At 32.9% G+C, this 22,581-nt stretch overlaps 1 protein-coding gene across 1 annotated transcript in view; it reads right to left on the reverse strand.

The window, feature by feature from the left end:
• Positions 1 to 9,109: 9,109 nt before the first annotated feature.
• Positions 9,110 to 22,581, reverse strand: part of LOC110111951 — a 28,374-nt gene continuing 14,902 nt past the window's right edge. The window contains exons 5-6 of the mRNA XM_020844020.2: positions 11,284 to 11,385; positions 9,110 to 11,204 (exon numbers count right to left, since the gene is read on the reverse strand). Of these exons, the coding sequence (XP_020699679.1) occupies positions 9,398 to 11,204; positions 11,284 to 11,385 (1,909 nt within the window). The 3' untranslated portion in view covers positions 9,110 to 9,397. The remainder of the gene's footprint in view (positions 11,205 to 11,283; positions 11,386 to 22,581) is intronic.

A 22,581-nucleotide genomic window follows, 5' to 3' on the forward strand; every position in this document is an offset into this window, starting at 1 on the left:
GAGTTTTTATAGGCAAAATCCCGCCTATACGAGGTGTGCCGAGTTTTTCAAAAAAAAACTTGGTATACCTCGGTATAAGCGGGATTTTGCCTATAACCGGATGTTCTTCTGCATCCGGTCGGAGGACGTAATAATTGTTCGTGGATCAGTGGATGTAAAGTCATTATAAATAAAGTAAATGCAGTTATTTTCAGAAATTTGATGTTTCGTTAGATGAAAAATAAATTTAAAATAAAATAAAATAAAAACAGTTTAATTTTTATTGTCTATATATATATATATATATATATATATATATATATAATTTTGACTTAAGTTATCTAGGTAAATTTTCATCCAAGAAGTTGATTGAGCCTTTTTCTCAGTGCCATCCTCATCTCTGACAATTATCGTTCGTTCGCTAGTAATAATTATGCAACAAAATTTATGCAAAGTATTCAATTTTTATCTCTAGCTAATTGTTCAAGGTTAGCGATGTTAAACATTTAATTATCTAGAATTAAAAATGTCATTTTTATTCTAAACTTAAATCTAAATGAATGTTAGACATCAGAGTAGTCGTTTTGAATATTGATTGAAACTTAGTGTGATCTTGATCGAAATATGTCAGATACTCGTCGAATATTATTATAAGCTTATTTGAGCATTATACAAATTTTCAAATAAAGTTCAAACAATGATTAAAGAAAGTTCGATCATTGTTTAAAAATATTTCAATCAAGGTCCATACTAGATTCGATCAATGCGCGCTAGAATCCTGTTCAAATAAGTTATAGCAAGGTTGATCAAATTTTGATCAAGGTTCGAGCAACATTTGAGCAAAATTCGAGTAAGATTAAATCAAGAGTTGAATATTATTCGAACATAGTATGAACATATTTGAAATTTATTATATTATACTCATTGTCTCTTTTACGACTAACTCATTTAGGTCGTCTTACTAACTAGTGTCAGTTTTCATAATATATATATAGATGTATTATAACATGCTTAAGTCATATATAGAACTATTAGTATGATGAAGGAAATTATTGAATGGTTTGCACCTAATAATATCATTTTATTGAATTAGAGATAATGTCACAATATCTGTCACATATATATCAAAGAAAATGTGGACTTTTTTACCTGACAATTTCATTAGGCAATTTAAAAAAAAAAAAATTTTTGATTATTACTTCGATTTCTAGCTTGGTGTTCATAATTATAAATTAAAACAATGCCTATTATTGACTGATGAGAATAGTTTGAATTCATATCATTTTCAAAAGTACATTTTGTGGAGTCCCAATCATATATTTGGTCATTTTATGGTGATATATATATGTTATAAGATTTAGACAAATTATTGAGTTGCGGATGAGTATTTAAGTACTTTATTGAATGAAAAGAGCATAGATTTATCATAATAAGTATTGAAACATGAGATATATATGAGAGGCAGTTCAATTGTGTTATGTTGTGTTATAAATATTATTATTACATTCAATCGTATCAAAAGTTTTCCCTGCTATGTTATGGTTATTAAGATTATACTCGTGCTGCGATTATAACAATATTGTAACTGCTTTGACTTAATATAATGCTTATAATTACGATTTTATAATGTTATGCAACATTCTAATACTTTTAATCATTACGATGTGTTATAGTTATTAGATTATACTCTATTGTGCTACAGATGTTGTGATTGCATAATGTTATATTAACCATGTTCAAACCCTTTATGAGCCTTGCTTAACATGGTCGAATCATGTTGAATCTCTTAGAACTCTTCATCTAAACATGTATGAAACTTCTTTGAACCTTATAGATACCTTATTCAAATAAGAACACAATTCGAATCAAGTTCAAATTAAATTAATACAAGCACTTTTTTTTTTTTACATATGGTTTCAACCTTGATCAAAGCTTATTTGAATATTATTTTAGGTGTGTTCAAACTAATTTTGATTACAACATACTAGAAAAAAAGTTGTTCAAAATAAAAAGTGGGGGTATTTCACCCGAAGAACCTTTCAAATATATTTTCTCTAGAAAATAAAAGTCAATTGAATTGTTCAAAGTCAAAAGTTGAATTCCAATTATCAATCAAACTCTTTCATTGAAATAAAATATTTTCTTTCTTTGTGAGTCATAATATTTCATTTTATTGCTGATGATATAGCCCTACCTCTTGTACAAAAATTATAGGTCTAAGTGTCACATCCCGGGTCCAAAATGCAGTACACCCCGGTAATAGGGACGCGATAAAGGGATAGAAAGACCTATTTTGCATTTATAAATATATATATATATATATATATACAAAAGTAAACAAAGGAAATGAAATAAAGAGCCAATTCATTAATAGAAGTTCAAATAACAAATAAATCAAAATAACGAGAATTTTGATACAAGCCAGCAAAAATATAAATAGAACGAAAAGCATAAAAGAAACTACCCAGCTCTTAGAAAACAAAAACATAACTAACTACTATAAAATAAATAAATATCAAAATAGTCTACTGCTAGTAACCCTGCTTCAGAGGTGGTGGTGCATCGAACACGCCTATAGGACCTGCTGAAAAAGATAACATGTGAGTTTGTAAATCAAACCTAGCAAGTAACTCTTATCTATTAAAGTATAAATGGTAAAAGAATGAGGCATGTAGTATGAACAACCAAAACAGAGCAACAGTAATATATAATCACTATATCAACAAAATTATCATGAGATATGCTATGTTTTCTACAACATCTTCTATTATGCATGTATATATGTTAATTAGCTATTGATGTCAAATTATTACAATGTTTATAAATGTATCACACTAGGTATCCTTGTACTTCACAATAACATGTATGTCATTTCTTGTTTTCAATTCATATACACTTATATTTTCTTATATTTATATATATAAATTTATTATCAGCTTATCATATATCCATACCAGAAGATAAACACCAACCCAAGGAAATCCAATAATTTCATGTAGAATCATCACTTTGGGGCCCGTCGACCTTGGCTAGCCAAAACTTAATAAGGTTGTATCGACATACTCGTAATCACATAGTGCTAATGTCGTTACAAATAATCAACAAGTGTTATGCAATTGATCAATATGACAATTACTATTTATATAATCAACATAATTTATAATAGAAGTATCATGTACTGCAATAAACAAAATTGATATGATTTGTCAAGAATATATTTATTGCATTCAAATAAGAACATGCATGAAGATACAAAATTTTATATACATGAGGTTATATAACAATAAATCAAGAATATTCTTTTTATGAAACTTTCTAATTCATTATAAGCAACAATGAAGATTTGCTACATTATGATTTTAATATGAGGCATAATAAGATCCATGAAATGCACAATACTAATAAATATTGGAAATAGAACTAACAATAAATAATTATAAAAGAATTCTAATTCAAATATCACGGATTACACCCCCTAACAAAGAATTGTAATCTTACACCAAAATTAACAACATTTACTTACCTCTAGGCAAGTGATACAAAGCCCAAAGCCCAAAAGATGCTTCATTGATCATGCCTTGAGTTTAAACTTGAAAATCCTATAAACAATATATCCTAATTTAATATTCAGGATAACAGTAAAGGTAACACATCCTTGAAACATAAAGCTTATACAAATTGATCTTAAATTGAATATCGTTAATCAATCCTAACAGATTCAAGCCAAAATAATTAAGTTGAAAGCATCCAAAATGACTCAGATTCCATAATTTATGAATTAAATTCTAATCTAGAAAGAGAGCCTACAGTCATGAACAAGTGCCACCCAAAAATATACAAAACCAATAAAGTATATTCAATTAAGATCTAAAGTCACCGATCAAATTTATATACAAGAACAAACATTAATAAAAATAGAAATAAAAACTTACTTTTGATGAATGATCTTGATCAAAAGAAAAAAAAAATGGAGGAAGACCCAACTTTGATCCAAGAGAGGAAAACTCTACCTCGCTCAAAGAGGTATAAGATGAAGAGGTCTTCTTTACTAAAAACGGCTGATATGATTGAGAGAGAAATGAAAAGGAAGTATAGGGAAGAGGTTTGGTGGCTACTATGAGAGGGAGAGAGGAAAATTTGATGCCCAATGCTTTTCTTTGCCTACTTAATGGTGTGAGAAAGAACGGGGCAAGAGAATCAAAAGGAGCGAGAAGAATCACATGATTATCACAATCGAAAAGAGAAAGAGGAAAATAAGTGTGTGTGACAGCGTCTACTAAGTTTGGTCTTGTGCAATCCATGTGAAGGGGGGAGCGGCCCGGGAGCACTCGTGAGGCTTAGATGTGTGTGGAAGAACCTAGACCAGTTCGGTCCAAATAGGTTATTACATATTAACCACCTTAAAATAATTTGGTTCACAAATTCATACCTTAGTTCTGAAATAGTTGTGGGCACTTCACGATCTTCTCTTCTTCAATCTCCCAAGTTGCTTCTCGTTCTGGCTTGTTTTTCCAAAACACTATGACAAAAGGGAATAGATCATCGACGAAGTTGTCGAACTTCAAGCTCCGAAATATGCTTTGGCATTTCTTCATAGCTCAAGTCTTCTTGAATAAACAATGGATCCAACATATCATCAATGTGAGGTAAAGGGTGCTTGTTCTTCATGGTGATCTTGCTTAGCTCTTTGTAGTCAATGCAAAGTCTCATGCTTTCATCTTTCTTCTTCACGTGCAAAACTAGTGCACCCCAAGGTAAAACACTAGGTTAGATAAATCCTTTATTAAGCAATTCATGTATATACTACACTTTCAATTCTTAAAGCTCGATCATTTACATGTGATACAGTGCCTTTGAAATTGGAGTACCTAGAACCAGATCTATAGTGAACTCGAGCTCATGATCAAGAGGTAAGCTAGGAAATCATAAGGGAATACATCTGCAAACTCTTGAACTATCAAGACACTATCTAAATTGATGCTTGGTTTGTTGGTATCCACCACATGAGCAAGATACCCAACACATCCATGATAAATCATCTTACTGGTTTTAATTGTTGTTATAAGATAAAACTCCTCCTTGCATTATTAAGGCTAAAGGACGGCACACCAAGTATATGAAAGTTTGTTTTTTTTTTTTCTCTTATGATAATTTATTATAGCATAATATATAGATAGCCAATACATTCATAATATTGCATCAAATTCAACTAGTGGAAATACAGAGTGTTATAGGCATGTGCATATTATTGATCATAATATCGCAATCATGAACACACTGTGTAACTATCATAGATATTCCAGATGACATATTAATTGATAAAATAGATTGCAATTAAGAAATTGATGCATTCAATGCAAACTTATCTATTATGAATGAATGTGATGCTAAGAATCAAATAAAATCTTTGCTAATTTCTTAAGAATAGAAATAATACTTGTCACACAATGTCTTTCTAGTGAGGATCATATCCACTAGCTTTGCATCGATGCTACCTCAAGGGCATGCATTCCAGAAGTTTTATGTTTGATGTAAAAAAATAAATAATTCTTTGATAATTTATAGAGATACTTGAAAGATATTTTTATCTCTAATAAAGTCAAGATATGCCTTCTTTTAGAAATTTTGAGGAGTTCAACTTCCTTGAGTTATTTTAGTGAGTGAATCTTCAAGTGTATTTTCATACGAGATTGTCAGAGTGTATTGTTAACAAAGTATCACTTGTACTTACACAAAAAATATGAGAGTATAATTGTTAATATAATATCTTTCTTACTTGAACTTGTTTCATTTAGGAGTTGATTGGTTGGATTCCAAATGGGTGTAAAGTATTCCAAATGCATGAGTTTTAAAAATTGTGATGTTTGGTTGAATGAAAAAAAAAATGCAAAGCAAATATAGTGTAAACCACACTAATTATTTTTTGAGGTAAACCAAACTCATCCAATTTTGAGTGAGAATGGTTTATACTGCAAGTAAGCTCGCTTGACTGCTAACAGATGTCGCCGACCACCCCCGTCGGATCCCTCCCACCAACCGCTACAGGCCACCACCGTCATCGCCATTTGTCGCAGCCACCCGCCACCCCCACCATTTGCCGGCCACCATAGTCGCTGCCGCTTACCGGTCATCACCATCTTTAAATTTCACTGCATTATTTTACTTACCAAAAAAAACTTTCACAAGAATTTACTTTATACTCATCCAAACAACTTGAAAGTATTCCTTTTACACTCCATTCATTTTATATTGCATTCTTTTTTACATTGCATTTCTTTTTTATCCAACTAAATAGCCCCTTAATATAATATGCAACACATGATTTATGATATGCATATGTTTTGATAGTTGTTTATAACTCCACTTTCAGACTTATGCCTCCCAATATCAACCTATCTGCTCACAACAAATAAATGAGACCTAACTCGACTCCTCTTATAACTTTACTTTCACTTTCATTTATAACTCCCTTGAATCTCCCACACCAGCACAAAATAGATGAGAACATAAATATAATATAATAAAATAAAGCAAAATTTGGACACACAGAATAGAACTTGCAGTATATTTTAGCATCTCCCATATCACTATCGCCATATGACATGACATGCACATGCAGAATTAACATGTTTAACATTTATAATCAACATTTAACATGAACAAACATAATTCATAAATTATCACATGTATGACATTTTAGGGGTTAACATATGTATAATCTACATAATTACTTAATAATTACCATTTGAAAAAAACATTCATAAGAAATCTTTAAAACATCATTTTAAGACTTGCTCAATTATCTTTGATGAGCATTGATGACTTAATCTGAAGTTATTTGATCTTGTATCTAATGAATAATATTTGAGTGAGAGCAATCTTTCTCTCACATCAATGAAGAGTGAAATGGTACACGGAGGAGACCTAAAAAAACACCTCATAGTATATTCTCGTGATTTATCATGTTTCAAATTAGAATCTTCTAAAGTATTCATTCTCTCTCTCTCTCTCTCTCTCTCTCTCTCTCTCTCTCTCTCTCTCTCTCTCGCAAATCCTACAAAGATGGAAGAATCCCTTAATAATTTTTCAATTGACGGTGAATTAATAAATAAAAAAGTTTGGCTAGATTATTACAAGTATAAATAGTTATACCCAGGAGAGTAAAATCATCTATGGGCTTATACCTTAAGATTTACAGCAACGACTAGCATAAGATTACATTTGAAGTATGTTGAATGTGCATAATCGTTCTATAGTGATCAATGTGCTCATAAGGATCAGAAGTTTCTTCATGTGGATGAATTACAAGCAATTTAAACCTCATTGGAATAGGATGCTAGAATTACATCAGTCATGGTAGAAAATTCTTAGAAGTTGTGATGAGAGATAAATTGATTTGTTTCCCTTAAAAGGAGTTCCTCATGAACAATGTGTAGCAACTTATCTATTATAACATCATGAGAGGCATTAATAAAGTGATAATGATTTAAGTTCATCATGAATGGTGATGTGTTAAATTGTTAATATCTAGGCAATCTTAATGAGGCCATGGTAGAGGAGGGAAATAATATAAAGAGGTACAGCCTGAATGACATCATTCACAAACTATTATTAAGTTTAAGGAGAAAGAACTCCATCATGATGTGATGGTGCTTTTTTATGTCCTTAGGGGTCTTTATTGCCTATATTGTAATATCCTTGATTGAGAGATTGGTTATTGACCAATGAAAAAATATTTTAAGTATATTGGGATTGACTTCCCACTAACATAACCAAACTATATGTGCTACGAAATTTCTGATGATAAAGTATAGGTTTATCCTTAGACAAAAATTCAATATGCACAGATAGAAATTGTAAGAGACGTTATAATTTTTTATGTGAAAACTCAAGAAGGGCAAAAACTACGTGACATGGCCAAGTTTTAATAATACACTATATAATTACATATACAATGATCAACTCTTCTCCACAATTGAAGAAGATGGGATTAAATGTAATTGAGAACAATTATATGATTCCCCTTGTAGGGATACAAAAAATGGTTATCCATAAGTGAACATTTAAAACCCAACAAGAAGGTTATATATTAATAGTCAAGTGATAATAGTTAGATGATGGAAGTCTAGTGATGACATTGATGATTACTAATAGTGGCAATCAATGATTGAATGTTGGATAATGCAATATAGTTCTTTAGATGATTTAACTCTTGACCTCCCCATCCTATAGAAATGAGACCCTATTTATAGCCTTTTTGAGAGGGGTGTTTTGTAATTTGTCTCAAATCCAAAGCATTTTATCAAACAATTCATATTGATTCCCTTGACTATATAGATTACATCCAGTATTTGAGTGTCTTAATGATGTCATAATCAAATAATCTTTGGATTGTTAGATTCATATCATCAAGACGCTTGATTTGACTATAAGCAAGCTAAAATTAGAGAATTTTATGTTCTTAATTAATGTTTAAAAGTTTTTAAATACATTTCAAGTGTTTGATTTAAATTTATTTGGATTGAGATTAGATCACTAGTGGCATTAATGGTGTTATCATGTCAATATATTATGTTCGAACATAAGTGCTAAAATCGAAGTTCAGATTGTCATAAATTTAATTCTAAAAGTTTTCATTTGAAATATTGTCTCATGATATATATAATCTCACCATCCACTTTTACATTGCTTGTGTGAGATACAAAAATGTAATTTCTAATACTAAATTAAAATGCATGATCCTCTTTCCTTGTTATCAAAACATTTTATTTTGTTTAAGATGTTAAGCTTACGACTGTTTTATATTTTATTTGAGGTAGCTTTATGACTGTTTTCTACGGCCCTAAACGGTGCCTTACATTTCATTTGAGACAGCTCCCATACTACTTTTTGAAGTAGCTTTTTGTACAAAATTTTTCTGAATTATAAAATTTTCTACTAGAAAGATACTTTAAAAAATAATAAGAAAACTATTCCAAACGCAATAGGAAAACTATTCCAAATGAATTGGTATGTCTTTAATATTTAAAAACTACCATTTAACAAAGCAAACACCCAACCTGCTACGATAATACAGAAGTAAATATCTAAACCAAATGAAAATTTACATGAATTTATGTGCACTTAAATACAACTTAAAATCTGTTGCAAACTTCATATCTAACACTTTAAAAAATTCACAGTGAAGCAACAAAAACCTCTACATCTTCTGCAACGTATTAGCATGGAATAAACTAAAAACATAAAGATTCATAGCCCACCTTCACATAAACAATGATTATTTAAAATCCTAAGACAAAGGATATAAGCTGTGTTAGAAAAAGCCTGCACAATGCCATATACACTACAAAATCATCACTGAGAAATACAAGACTAATTTATCCCTGATGTACAAAAACTGATCAGAAGAAATCTGCAGCTACAAGAGAGCTTCACAAGTGGCCTTATTATGTCCAGCAACTTTGCACCGACTGCACAACCGTACCATTGTAACCGTCTTATGGGGATTAAATCGCTTTCGCCTCGGTCGCCCGGGTGTTCGTCGAGGTGGCGGTAGATATAAGCTAGAAGCATTAAAATCTATGCCAGCAATATCAGGTATTGGATGTATTGATTCAGCATAAGTTGCATGGTAGCAATCGATTCTGAAATATCCCAAGCAAAAGTCATATACAGATCTATCGATTCGATTGAAGACGGCAATGGCGTGAGGGCATGGCAAACCAGAAATTTGCCATCTTCGGCATGAGCAAACCCAATCCCCAATGTTGACGACATATATGGTGTTGCCACGCACTTCGAAGATGGTATCAGAAGAACATAGAACATTCAGCTTGCGTGATTTTGATACCTCCTTCTGCAACTTCTGTTCCATGGAGGGTGTTAACTGACCTACCCAGGTATTAGAGATCTCTCTTCTTGATTGTATCACCTCCATCATTTTATTTTGAATTGAATCGAGTATCAGTACTATCGAAGGCTCGCATTTCACGGGTATCCAATTGGCAAATGAGTCGACAATGTTCGAAGATAAATGGTCGTATCGTCCACCTCTGAACAAAGCATCAGACCAATTCTCGGGCTTACTGGCCATGACCCAGCTAGCAACATCACTTGAAACACTCCTTATGCTCTCAATAGAAGAGTTGAAATCTTCAATAGTGCAAGCTTGGGCAGCGCGAGTGAAATCATCTGCCATTGCATCCTTTTGTTGCTGTGACCATGGCCCTCTCTTCATTTCTCCTTTAAAATCCTCAATGAGTTCATGCAAACAATAACTATGATGACTATCTGGAAACACCTGAGCTACAGCCTCATCTAAACCCTTTTGTCTATTAGAAATAAAGGTGATAGGTCTAGGCTTTGTTAAAGCACATTTTAATTGTGCCAAAAACCAAAGCCAGCTATCAAATGTTTCATCCTCCACAACAGCAAAAGCAACAGGGAAGATAGCATCATTTCCATCGACTGAAGCAGCTGCTAATAGCTTACATTGATTGTTAGACTTCAAGGGGATTCTATCAAGAAAAATAAGAGGGCGGCATCCATGCTCAAATCCATGAAGGGAAGCATGATAAGACACAAAAAGACGGCGAAATTTTGAATCCACTGATGTGTATAATATGGCCACACTACCTGGGTTTGTCTCCAGTATCCTTCCACAATACCAAGGTAGAAGGCTATATGTCTCTTTTAGATTACTAAATAACTCCTTCTGAGCAACTTCTCTTCCTCGCCATACTTGAGAGTAAGTCAAACTCACACCATAATCTTCATAAAGTTCCCTTACAATTTCCTTGGGCTTACATTGCGGTGAATCATGCAACTTTTCCTTGATAATACTTGTCAGCCATTGCCTTGTTGCTCTCCTTTGGCCATGTTTGCCATTTCCTCCCCCACAAGTGTGCACATTATTCATTTTCTTGATCACAAACTTTTGCTTGTGAGATGACTCGGAGGCATGTATCCTCCATGTGCAATTCTCTTCATTGCAGCATTTAACGGTTACACGAGTACTTTCATTCTTGATAAATTTGTAAATGAAACCTTTACTAATGGCATATTTACATAGCTGACCTCTGAAGTCCTTTACATTATCAAATTCTTGCCCCACACCAGCAATCACGTCATCCCAGAGAGTGTTAGTACTAAGAGGTCTAACATTCTCAGGGGTAACCATAGAGGTGAGAAGAGAGGCACTTGGATCAAATAACATGCTCCTTTCCCTATAACAAAAAACTTCATAAAAATTTTGCCTGGTTATAAAATAAATTCTTTTGACACAATAAAATTATGAGTGGCTACCTCTCGTCAACATTAGCCACAATAGCTAGTCCCTGCTGTCTAAAACTGTCCACGGAATCAGCACCAGGTAAACCCGGTATAGCAAAATCGGTTACAATGATCCTATTTCCAGCAGCGCACAATCAGAATCATAAGGGGAAGTAGCAAGTGTTGAAATTGTCGGAGGACAACATATATGTTTTAAAAAGGAGAAGTTTACACACACACAAAAAAAATTTATGGGTCAAGTAGTAGAAAGCTTTCCCATAATCAAACTAAGAAAATGTTTGACTCAATGTTATTGAGATGCCAATATTATTAAGATGTTAGTGTTATGAGATAAAAAAAAAAAATTATATCAGATTACTCAGTTTGACTCATGTTAATGTTGAGACGTATATGCTTATATCAAAAAACATTAACAGGATAATTCAGTTTTGTTATGATATTGATGTTGGTAGATTTGACTTATATAAAATGTCAAAAAAATTGGACATGATTGTCATTTCTAAATATGATTTGATGATATCATTGAACCAAACAGTAGATAACTTTAAATACCATGAAGTTACATTATAGATATCACTGAGCAAAATAAACCTAAATAAAAAAATAGCCCATTCAACTACAAAATTTGAGCTCCATTTTATAGGCGATTTTTATCACAAATAATCCCCAATTATTAATGTAGATCAAAAAATAAAATAATATCTGATCTGATGAATTAACTAAACAAAATAAAATCATCTAATCACACTAATCTCATTCAAGCCTAGTCCAGCCTTCCCCAGGATTATGGTAAAGTTTAAAGGGATAGCTTAGTACATTGATCCTTTTTTTTTAAATCTTTACTTACCTTATGATTAGTACCCTATCGATGAAGTGAAGTGAAGTCACTGAAGTGGACAATGACTTATAGACATATAAAAATCACATCAAGAATGATTTTGTACAAAGAAGATTTTAAATCTTGTTGTTATTTGTTCCACGTCATTTACAAGAAACAAAAATAGATAGGAAGTAAAGTATCTTCATATGAGGGTTCTTAATCTTCTAAATTAAAATTAATACAATAACAAGAAGAAAAGTAGTCAACCAATAGATGTTGAAGTCATTACAAATATGAATGAAGTAAAAATGACTAGAACTGCAAGTACTAGTGTAGTACCAAAGGCATTCAAATAAAACAAATAGCATCAAGTTCAGTAGGAAGTCTGTATTTTATGTATTGTTTATCGAGGTACTTGTGAAAAATACTGACGGACAAATGCATAGATTGTTAGCACATGTTATAATTCTAATAGGGGAAAAATCTTCTGAAGTAAACGAGTATTCATTAAAAGAAAAATATTTTAGACGGGCTTCTTTTTCAATGACTAGCACTACAAGTACTTGTGTAGTAGCCAAAGGCACTTCAATCATAAAAGAATTGCATCAAGTTCAATGTTAAGTCTTGTCTTTATTTTCTATAATGGTTATAGAGGGACTTCCAAAAATTACTGTGAGGGACCAAGGTGTAAATTATTAGCATATGTTATAATTCTAATAAGTCAAGCATCTTCTAAAATAAATGAGCATTCCTAATAGGAGGAATTTTTAGAAAATAAGATGATTATAATTAAGAATCTTGGATCAATTATAAAAGAAAATACGGTACGATGATGACATAACTTTTCTAGTTAAGTTGAGTGATTAAAATAACAAAGCAAGCATCTCAGAAGTTATAAGGCAAGAGAACAACTTCAGGTAAATTTCTTACACATCATCATCATCATCATCATCACCACCAAACCATTAACCGTATTCCCGAACCATTTGTGATAGGCTTTATAAATCTTCATTTTCCATTCATTCCTAATAAATATTACCTGAGGTGCTAAACTAGTGTTGCTTCATTTTCAACTTCTATCGATGTTAGCCTATGATGCACCGATACACCTATTTATGAAGACGTGTTGTATCAGACACATGTCGAACACGGATATGCACCTGATACGACTCGGATACATGACCAATACGACAAGGATGTATCCCATTAAAATAATATTTAATTTAAAAAAGATAAGCGTATCCTATTAAATAATGAAAATATATATATAATTGAATAAAACGATCAGCCGTACGTATTAGCCTATTCATTTCCGCGAGTATGGGGCAAGGGTTACACTTGTATTTTTCGTTTAGGCAAGCAGTTGCTGCTGAAGGAGGGTATGCGAGCAAGGAAGGCCATTTCCGCAAGCATGGGCTAGGGTTATGAGTGTATTTTTCATTTATGCAAGCAGCCGATGCCAAAGGAGGATACACAAGCAAGGAAGGTCATTTTCGCGAGAGCAGCCAACGTTTAAGGATTTTATGGCCGCGAGAGAAGCCAACGTTTAAGTATTTTTTGTTAATGCAATCAGCCAATGTCGAACGAGGGAACACAAGCAGGGAAGGATGTTTTCGCGAGCAGAGGGATAGGTTACGCGTGTATTTTTTGTTTACGCAAGCAGCCGATGCCGAAGGATTTTTTGTTTACACAAGCAGCCGACGCCAAAGGAGGGCACGCGAGCAGGGAAGGCCGTTTCCGCAAGTAGGTACGCTATCTCACCTTTACCTTTGATTGTCACTCAATTTTTATTGCAGTCGATGCCGAATAAGGTTTTAAGATTTTATTAACGATGTTTTTTTTACAAGCAACATATTTTTACTACATATTATCTTGTTATTGGTCAACTTAAGGATGGCATACTCAATTGATGAATTTCTTTGGTTAGATACTATTTTGGTAAAGGGTTAGATCTAATTAGGTTTAGATTTATTTGACATCAAATTTTTTGGAACCATTTTTGGACCAACTAAAACATATGGAGCTTTTGGAAATCAGTATATCGAGGGATTTCAACTTTAATCTATACTCAACTATGACTGTATGTTAAATTGTTACTGGTGATCTTTAGCTTGTCACAACTTCATCAATAAATTTCCATGTGATGCTGATTTGTTTATAGGTAGACTACAGAACTTTTATCTTGTATTTTACTATATCAGTTACCTATTCCTTAGGATTTGAAAATGCAAATATTATTTACTTGTTGAAATTAAGCTCCAAATAATCATGGAGGTTTTGTGAATTATTCGGATACATCTAGTTCTAACTTTTGAACCTACAATTTGTGTCAATCCTTCAATTTTTTCTTAGGAAAATGAGCTCTAGTGGAGGTGGAATTAGAGCTGGTGATGTTCATCATAGGCCACTATTGAAGATAACAAATATTTGTGGAATCATATGACAAAATTAAGAAAAACTTCTGAAGGCAGTGGCAATGTTGCATTCAAATGAAATACTATAATGCAATATATAATGTATCATACTATTGAGTGAAAGCTCATTTGTTGAAGATTGATGGTCATGAGATTAAAGTGTGACCAAAAATAAGTTCATCACAAGTGGCTGAATTGCAAAAAAAAAAGGAGTGAAGCTGAGGAGAGGAGTAGAAGATAACTTCATTAAGAGATTCCACTTTCAAGTACCCAAGCTTCATATCCTTCATCATCTTCTTCAATTCGAACGAAAGATATTACTATGAACAAATGGCCATATAATGAATGCCATTAGATCACAGTGATTGCAGGAGATGTAGGTATAATTAAAAAATTTATTATGAACCACTGTATGAAACTCTCTATGTTCAATAATTTCTCTAATTTGAAAATGCTTGTAGTTGCTGAAATACGGGTTGCCTCAATTATAGTTATGTTGAGAAGATTCAAAAAAAAATGTCCTTCAATCTATGGTGATATGTGAGAAAAGTCATGCTATCGAGATGATGAAGTTGGAAAGGCAATGTATGTGAAAGATAGGATTTTAGATTATTTATGGTGGAATGACATTGAGTGCATCTTAAGTTTCAATAATCAAATTTATAAGATGTTAAGAGTGACAGATACATATAAGTTTTATTTACATCTCATTTATGAGATTGTAGGATTCTATGTTAGCCAAGGTGGAAGAAATCATATATAGACATAAGAGAAAGACACTTCATAATTTATACTATTCTGAAAGATAGGTGGAGCAAAAATAACACACATTTACATTGCTTAGCTCACTCACTAAATCCAAGGCAAATTTCAACATTTCTTTCATTATTAATTCATAATTTCTAGATCAATAATTGTTAAAATTCCAACCATCCCTTGACCCTTGATCCCACAGCCAACATGGGGATCCGTGGGAGGCTCACATAGATCACGCTATTAAATCTCAGTCATCCCTTGGCCCTTGATCCCACAACCAGCATAGGGATCCGTAGGAGACTCACCTGGATCACACTAATATCTTACATTTAGATGGTTGATTTAGGAAGGATTATGTTAAGGTAATTATGCATGATTTTGTAGTTATTTGTTTCTTTTATTAAGACATCTTGTATAAAATTAAGCTTTTTTCCTCTCTAATTCTCTAAATTTAATATGGTATCAGAGCAAGGCATTCAGTTCTTCTTCAAAAACAAGTGAGAGAGAGGGGAAGTTGGTTCTTATATTTTGTTTCTGATCTTGCGCGTCCAGGGCAACCGAGCAAGTGAGAAGGCTTCCCCTTTGCGGTCTTTTGCATGTGGTTCTCATGCGTACCTACCTGGGGGTTGAACCTAGTGAAGAAGAGGATCAAGAGAGGGAGCGAGCAGGAACTGCGTGCGTATGTTCCTAATCGGGGATGACTGAGCCACGTGCATGTGCTGGAGCTGAACCGAGCAAGGAACGAGCGGTTGAAGAGTTGTTGTATATGACATCAAATCCTCCACTCGAAGATCCCCTCGCCCCAAATCCCGACCGCTTCTGCATGATCTTGATTCACTACCCTCAGATCTGGGAGATGTACAAGAAGGCCAAAGCCTCCTTCTGGATAGCAGAAGAAGTCAACCTTTTCCAAGATCTCTACCATTGGGATCAATCCCTCAAATCGGACAAATGTCACTTTGATGCGCACGATGGAAAAGAAGATAGATTTCTTCGTGGTAATGTAGTTCACTGCTACAGTCATGTTTGTGCTTACGGTGACTGAAGAGTTGTTTAGCACACACATGATGAAGTATGCTACTTCCATAAGTAGGGAGTCGATCGTGGATATCAAGGGCAAGGCTAGAAAGCACTTTATCCTACCCTGAAGGAACTTGGCGTTGTTGTTTCTCTAAGTTCCCACCATTGACCTTAATTGTCAGAATTTTGAAGAATACAAGTTTCCACCATCGGCCTTCATAGTTGAAATTCTAAGGAATATATGCCCCCATCATCAGCATTCATTGTTGGAATTCTGAGGAATACAGGTTCCCACCACCGGCCTTCATTGCCGAAATTCTGAGGAATATTGGTCCTTCCACTAGCCTTCATTACTTGAATTCTACGAAATATTGGTCCTGCTTACTAGACTGAGTGGAGATCAAGCGGGAGGGCTCCTCTCGCTTGCAACATCCAGAGTCAACCTAGTAAAAGCGGGAGAAGTTTAGCATAGGACCTCTTGCGTGCGTATGAAAAGGGATGAGAGTTCCCTCTCATGAGGGTCTAGACCCTGGACAAGTAAGAGCGCAAGACCTACACTCCTTCCTACGGATAGACCAGAGGGATCAGAGGCCTTGAGTTTGCCTATACGGGGTTGATCGAACAGGAGTGTTCAGGTGGAGTCAAACGACTGATTTGCATTGGGATGAAGGCTGACTCAATCGAACGAGAAGAGATTTGCGTGCCAGGTGTTGAGCCGCTTGAGACGTGTTTTTTTGCTGTTGTCCTTAAAGCTTGCCACAACCCTAAAAATAGATTTTTTTTTCTACTGTCGTGCCTTCATTGCCAGACCTCCCATTGTGGTTGTTATCCTATCTACAATCAATGCAGCCTTCATTGTTTCCCTTCTTAATACAATCTTCATTTCTACCATTTGCAACCGCAATGTTTAAAGCTAATTTTTACCAAAGTTTTGATCAAATGAAGAACTCTATGGTGCACCAAGGGGCTTGATAACTTTAATTTTTTGGGATTATCGATCTCCTTCTATATTTGGGTGGTTGATTTAGGAAGGGTTATATTAAAGCAATTATGCATGATTTTGTAGTTATTTGTTTCTTTATTGAGACATCTTGTACATATTTATAAATAGGAATAGTTTTGTATAATAAAATTAAGCTTTTGCCATCTCCAATTCTCTAAATTTAATAATAATTATCTTATTTTATTTTATTTTACTATAATTTGAAGATATTCAAGTAAAGAATGGATTCAAGAGGATCCTCAAAGATTTTTTCCACAGAAAGATTTAGAAATATCAAATATGAGAAAGATGAAGCGCTATTTTCCAAATAAGGAGAAAAGAATTGTCAATATAGAGCTTGCTAAATTTTTTTGTTATTTAAAAGACTTTGGTGACCAAAAGTCCTTACGTGATAGGTAAAAAATGGATCCAAAGATGTGGTGGTTAATTCATGGAGCTTCAGCACCTTTACTTCAAACAATTGTCATAAAACTTATTGGTCATGTTTCATCATCCTCTTGTTGTGAAAAAAATTGGAGCACATACTCCATATAATCAATTTTGAGGAACAAAATTACTCCACAATAGACTGAAGATTTAGTTTATGCGTACACAAACCTTTGGCTTCTATCAAGAAAGACTCCAACTTATATGAAAGGAGATAACAAGATGTAGGATGTTGCTAGAGATGGATTTGAGTCCCTTGATAATATGGGAATATTGGAGATTACTGATCTTTCACTTGATAAGCCTGAATTGGAATCAATGATATTTATTGGAGATGATATAAAAGTCTAAAGACAAATCCCTGAAGAAGCTAATCTTATCATTCCTTCCACTGAATAGTTAACCACGCACTATACAGTTTATATTTATGTTAAAGACTAAATATGGTGTTGCTTTAATATTTTTTGTCATTTTAAATATTATGCTTTACTTGCTTTCTTCATTTTAATGTATGATTTATAAACTACAATGTCGTGTCCATGCCGTACCCGTATACTGTACTTTTAATAATTGACGTGTCCCCTATCCATATCGCATCAAATCCGTATCGGTGCAACATAGATGTTAGCTTATATCTATCCTTCCTCATTCCAAATCATCTGACACTGGTCTTTTTTAACCATCTAATGAGTGCAATTTTCAGCCTTTATTATACATGATCAAATAATCCAAATTTATTTTCAATTACTTCATCTTAAACAATCATCTATCTAATATAATCATATTCTTTGATTTATCCTTTCAAGTTTTGTCTAACATTCATCCTAACAAAATCATTTTTGTTATGCTAAATTTAGCTATCAACGATTTTTTTATTGTCAATACTTGGATCCATATAATTCCTACCTATTAACAATTTTATAAAATTTACATATATCACATTATCTTCTAATAATATTGATTGATAATTATCAAATATTAAAACCGATGAATTTGCATATCATATAATCAATTTCTATTAATTATAAATCACAATTTTCTTTTTCTTTTTTTTACTACTCTAACTATCCACTTATTTTGGAAGATAAATTGCTAGCGATAACTACATTTACAAAAAACATCCACCAAGATACCATAGTTTAAATATCCTTCTAATCATCTTCATAATTAATACAAAAATATTATTGACTCAGTATTGGTACATGATATAATCCTAGTGTAATTGAAAACTCTTTAGAAACTACGACCATTTACAATACTAGTTAGTGCTCCATCATACTTAACTTTAATAACTTCAATATACCTTTTAATTACATGCCAAATTAATTCTTATAATAGCTGTACTTGATCTTATGCATTCTCAGGCTCAACAAAAATCAAATGAAGATATTTTCTTTACTCTCTATGCTTTTCAAGTAATTATTTTAACACACAAATGTACCGCAATAGTAGATCTCCTGTCATAAATCAAAATTAATGTAATATTTCTAGTAAATGTTCCATTGCAGTATTCTATAACTTCAATGTTTGATTCATTTGTTTAATTCTCGTCTAGTTAACACAATCATGAATATTTCCTTTCCTAACTATTCATATCAAAATACTTCATCTCCAATCATTTGGAATCATATTAATTGTCAACATTTAAATAGAAAAAATTTGCTAACAATACAACTAGAGCATCCCCATAACTCTTTGAATATCAATAGGCATCTAGTATTGACCTAAAACTTAATATGTACTTATTCAAAGCTAACATCACTTTTTTAGATTATGTATTACATATCTCATCATTTTTTACATCGTACTCATCCAAAATAATTTCTTCCTAAGACTCTAACTTAATAAGCATTTCTATCTTTTTATTTGATGTCAACATCTTTAACTCCAACTCTTATCTTCACTTCCAACAAGTCTAACTTCATCAAAGTCCCTAGATCTTTTCACCTTTCTTGATGCAAAGATTATTATATAAATTTTATTTTGCTCAATACACTCTTTGTAAAGCTTTATTCAAATATTATAAATCTGAGTAGTATTTAACTTTTTTTACTGTCTAAAAGTACATTTATTTTCAATAAAAACTTTACATCTCTTCACTCCACTAACAAATCTTTTTATCAATGTACAATCTATTTCTAGATTCTCATAAAATTGCTACAACAATCTTCATAATGACATCCATCCTACAGTCGGTTTGGTTCAATTGAAGAATTTCAATCTGACTCTCTTAAGAATCTATCTTGAAAGATTTTTTTTTTCACCTTCTAAATTATGTCACATTATCCTAAAGCATTTACATCTTTTAAGTATTTTCTTTAGACTCTTAAGAATAAATACAGAATTAGTACTCTATATCACATGGTCAAACTCTCTACTAAAGTCACTTTACAATATTTACAAAAAAGTTTTCCATCCCAAGTAAAAAAGAAATATATTTGCAATTTAGTAGCTCCACTTTTGAAAGTAATTACGTGTTCTTCTCCAATCATAAAATTTGTCTTCACTATTCCAAAATTATAGGCTGCGTCACATTACATATTTATCTCTTACTCCACAGTTACCATGAACCTCACATAACCATCCTATTATAAGACATATGCCCATGTAAGCCATTTCACCATTTCTTCCTTGGGTATTCACCATCTCTTCCTAAAATTGATTTTTCTACTATTTTTTAAACCAACTTTAAAAGGTATATGCATGAATCAACTTTATAAAGTCACTGCCAATAATTATCTTAATAGCAATCACCCTATCGCTAAACCTTACTCATCCCAACAATTTCTAACATTTGATTATTTTATTTATACAATAGAAATGCATCCATAACCAGTATTCAATGTTGTATGTATTTCAATATAATTCCTAAAACTAAAAGGGACTAACTCTGGCAAATGGATCTCTAGTATTTGGGAAAAAAATCATTAGTAGCCAAGCTGTGCTGCAGAATTGAGGTAAATCAAGTGTAGAGTGAGATATGAATATGCGTACGCCTCTCTATAAATTGCGCAATAACGCAATAGAGGCGCGCCTCAGCTACTGTGAGGCGTACGCCTCAACATCTCCCTGAATTGCGTTCGCCTCAAGGCGTTTTTGGCAAAAATTGCGCAGCGTTGCGCAATTTTAAACAGAGAACTAAATCTTATGATTTGGACATATACTATGAAAAGTAGAAGATGAACAGTATACATAACTAAAGTGAAAAGATCAAGAAGAAACAGGCGGAACAAAAATGTAAATTGTGCAATAAACACTAGCAAAAGATAGAGTTAAGAGCTTGTGTAGCACCAAACCTAAATAAATGTAGGATGAAAATTCATTAGATAAAATCAATAAAAAGTAGACTAGTTAAGAAGTTATAATAATTTATATTAATTGCAAGTCAGTGAAGTATTATTAAAGTAATTTATTAGCTAACAAATTACTATTAACTACAACTTAAATCTAGTTTGAACAATTATAGGTTAACGAGTTGAGTATTTTTTCCAAGTGATTAATATAATTTAATACAACTTGAACATACATAACCTAGTACTATCTATCTGGAAATAACTAAATCATAATGCACATAGACATTTGTGTTTTGATTAGGAGCTAATTAACTAAAAACTTTTGTCATCCAAAGTTGGTTCGGAGTGAACAACTTATGAAATTTGTTTATATGGGGAGGAGAACAGTGCACTCAGATAATTTGATATTTGAGATAGAGATGGCGTTTTTATCAAGAAAGAGAGAGAACTGAATGGAAATATTAAAGATAGGATACGAAATGAGCATATACGTGAAAAGGTTGGAGTAGCTACAATGGAAGATAAGATTAGAGAGAGTCGTCTTAGATGGTTTGGTCACATTAAACGAAGGCCTCCTGATGACCCGGTTAGAAAAGTTGAGGTATTAGATTTGACTTATGTTAAGAAAGTTAGAGGTAGACCAAAAAAGACTTGGTTAGAAAATATTAGAAATGATATTTCTTTACAAGATTTAAATGAGAATTTGACCTTTAACCGGACACAATGGCGAAAAAGGATTAATGTAGCCGACCCCACATAGTGGCACAAAGGCTAGATGTTGTTGTTGTTGTTGTTGAGTTGCATGGCCTAAGAATTGATGCCTAAATATACTAAAACAAGGATTGAAGTCTCTAAATTCAGAGATCAAACTATTTCACAGTTCACCCCCTAGGGACTTACATTTCATTATACAAATTTTATGTAGAATCATCTCCAAAAAAGAGAATTTTCTTCTAGGTACGCGTCAAAGTTGAATAGCCTTTGGTATGCACATTGATATTTTCAAGAAGAATTTATCCACATTTGGTACAGATAGGGGATGCATATTTGATGTTTTTACTTATATGCATTTTGTTCCCCTTGAGAGATCACATATGATATCCTTCTATGAGAGATCACATGTGATATCCTTCTACTAACGCCAATGTGGTTATGATATTACTAGTGGCATCCAATGTTTTGCCCTAAACACTAAACCCTAACCCTAAGACTAGGAGTTTCAATATTTGACAAGACCCAAAAATCCGACCAAAAAATTCCGGATTAGGGTCAACCCGTTTCCCAAACGTGTCGGGTTCGGGTTCTAGAATTCGATCCGTTTGAAAAAACGGATCGGGTCCGGGTCAACCCGCTAACCCGAAGTTGATCTGGATTAACCCGCACAAGCGTACAGGCACAGCGCCAGTCTGTCCCCGCGTTCGGCGTTCTTGTTCGACAGATGAAATTTGTATGTTTAAGTGCTCTTGATGTCTAATTGGTCTCTAAATGTCATGAGTGTTCTTGATTTTTAAGTGCTCTTTCATCACTCCATTCTCTTTGTATCTTCTTTTGTTTTTGTATGGTTAGAAATTATTACCA

This window comes from Dendrobium catenatum, unplaced genomic scaffold (assembly GCF_001605985.2).
Source record: "Dendrobium catenatum unplaced genomic scaffold, ASM160598v2 fragScaff_scaffold_1482, whole genome shotgun sequence".
NCBI classification, from domain to species: domain Eukaryota; kingdom Viridiplantae; phylum Streptophyta; class Magnoliopsida; order Asparagales; family Orchidaceae; genus Dendrobium; species Dendrobium catenatum.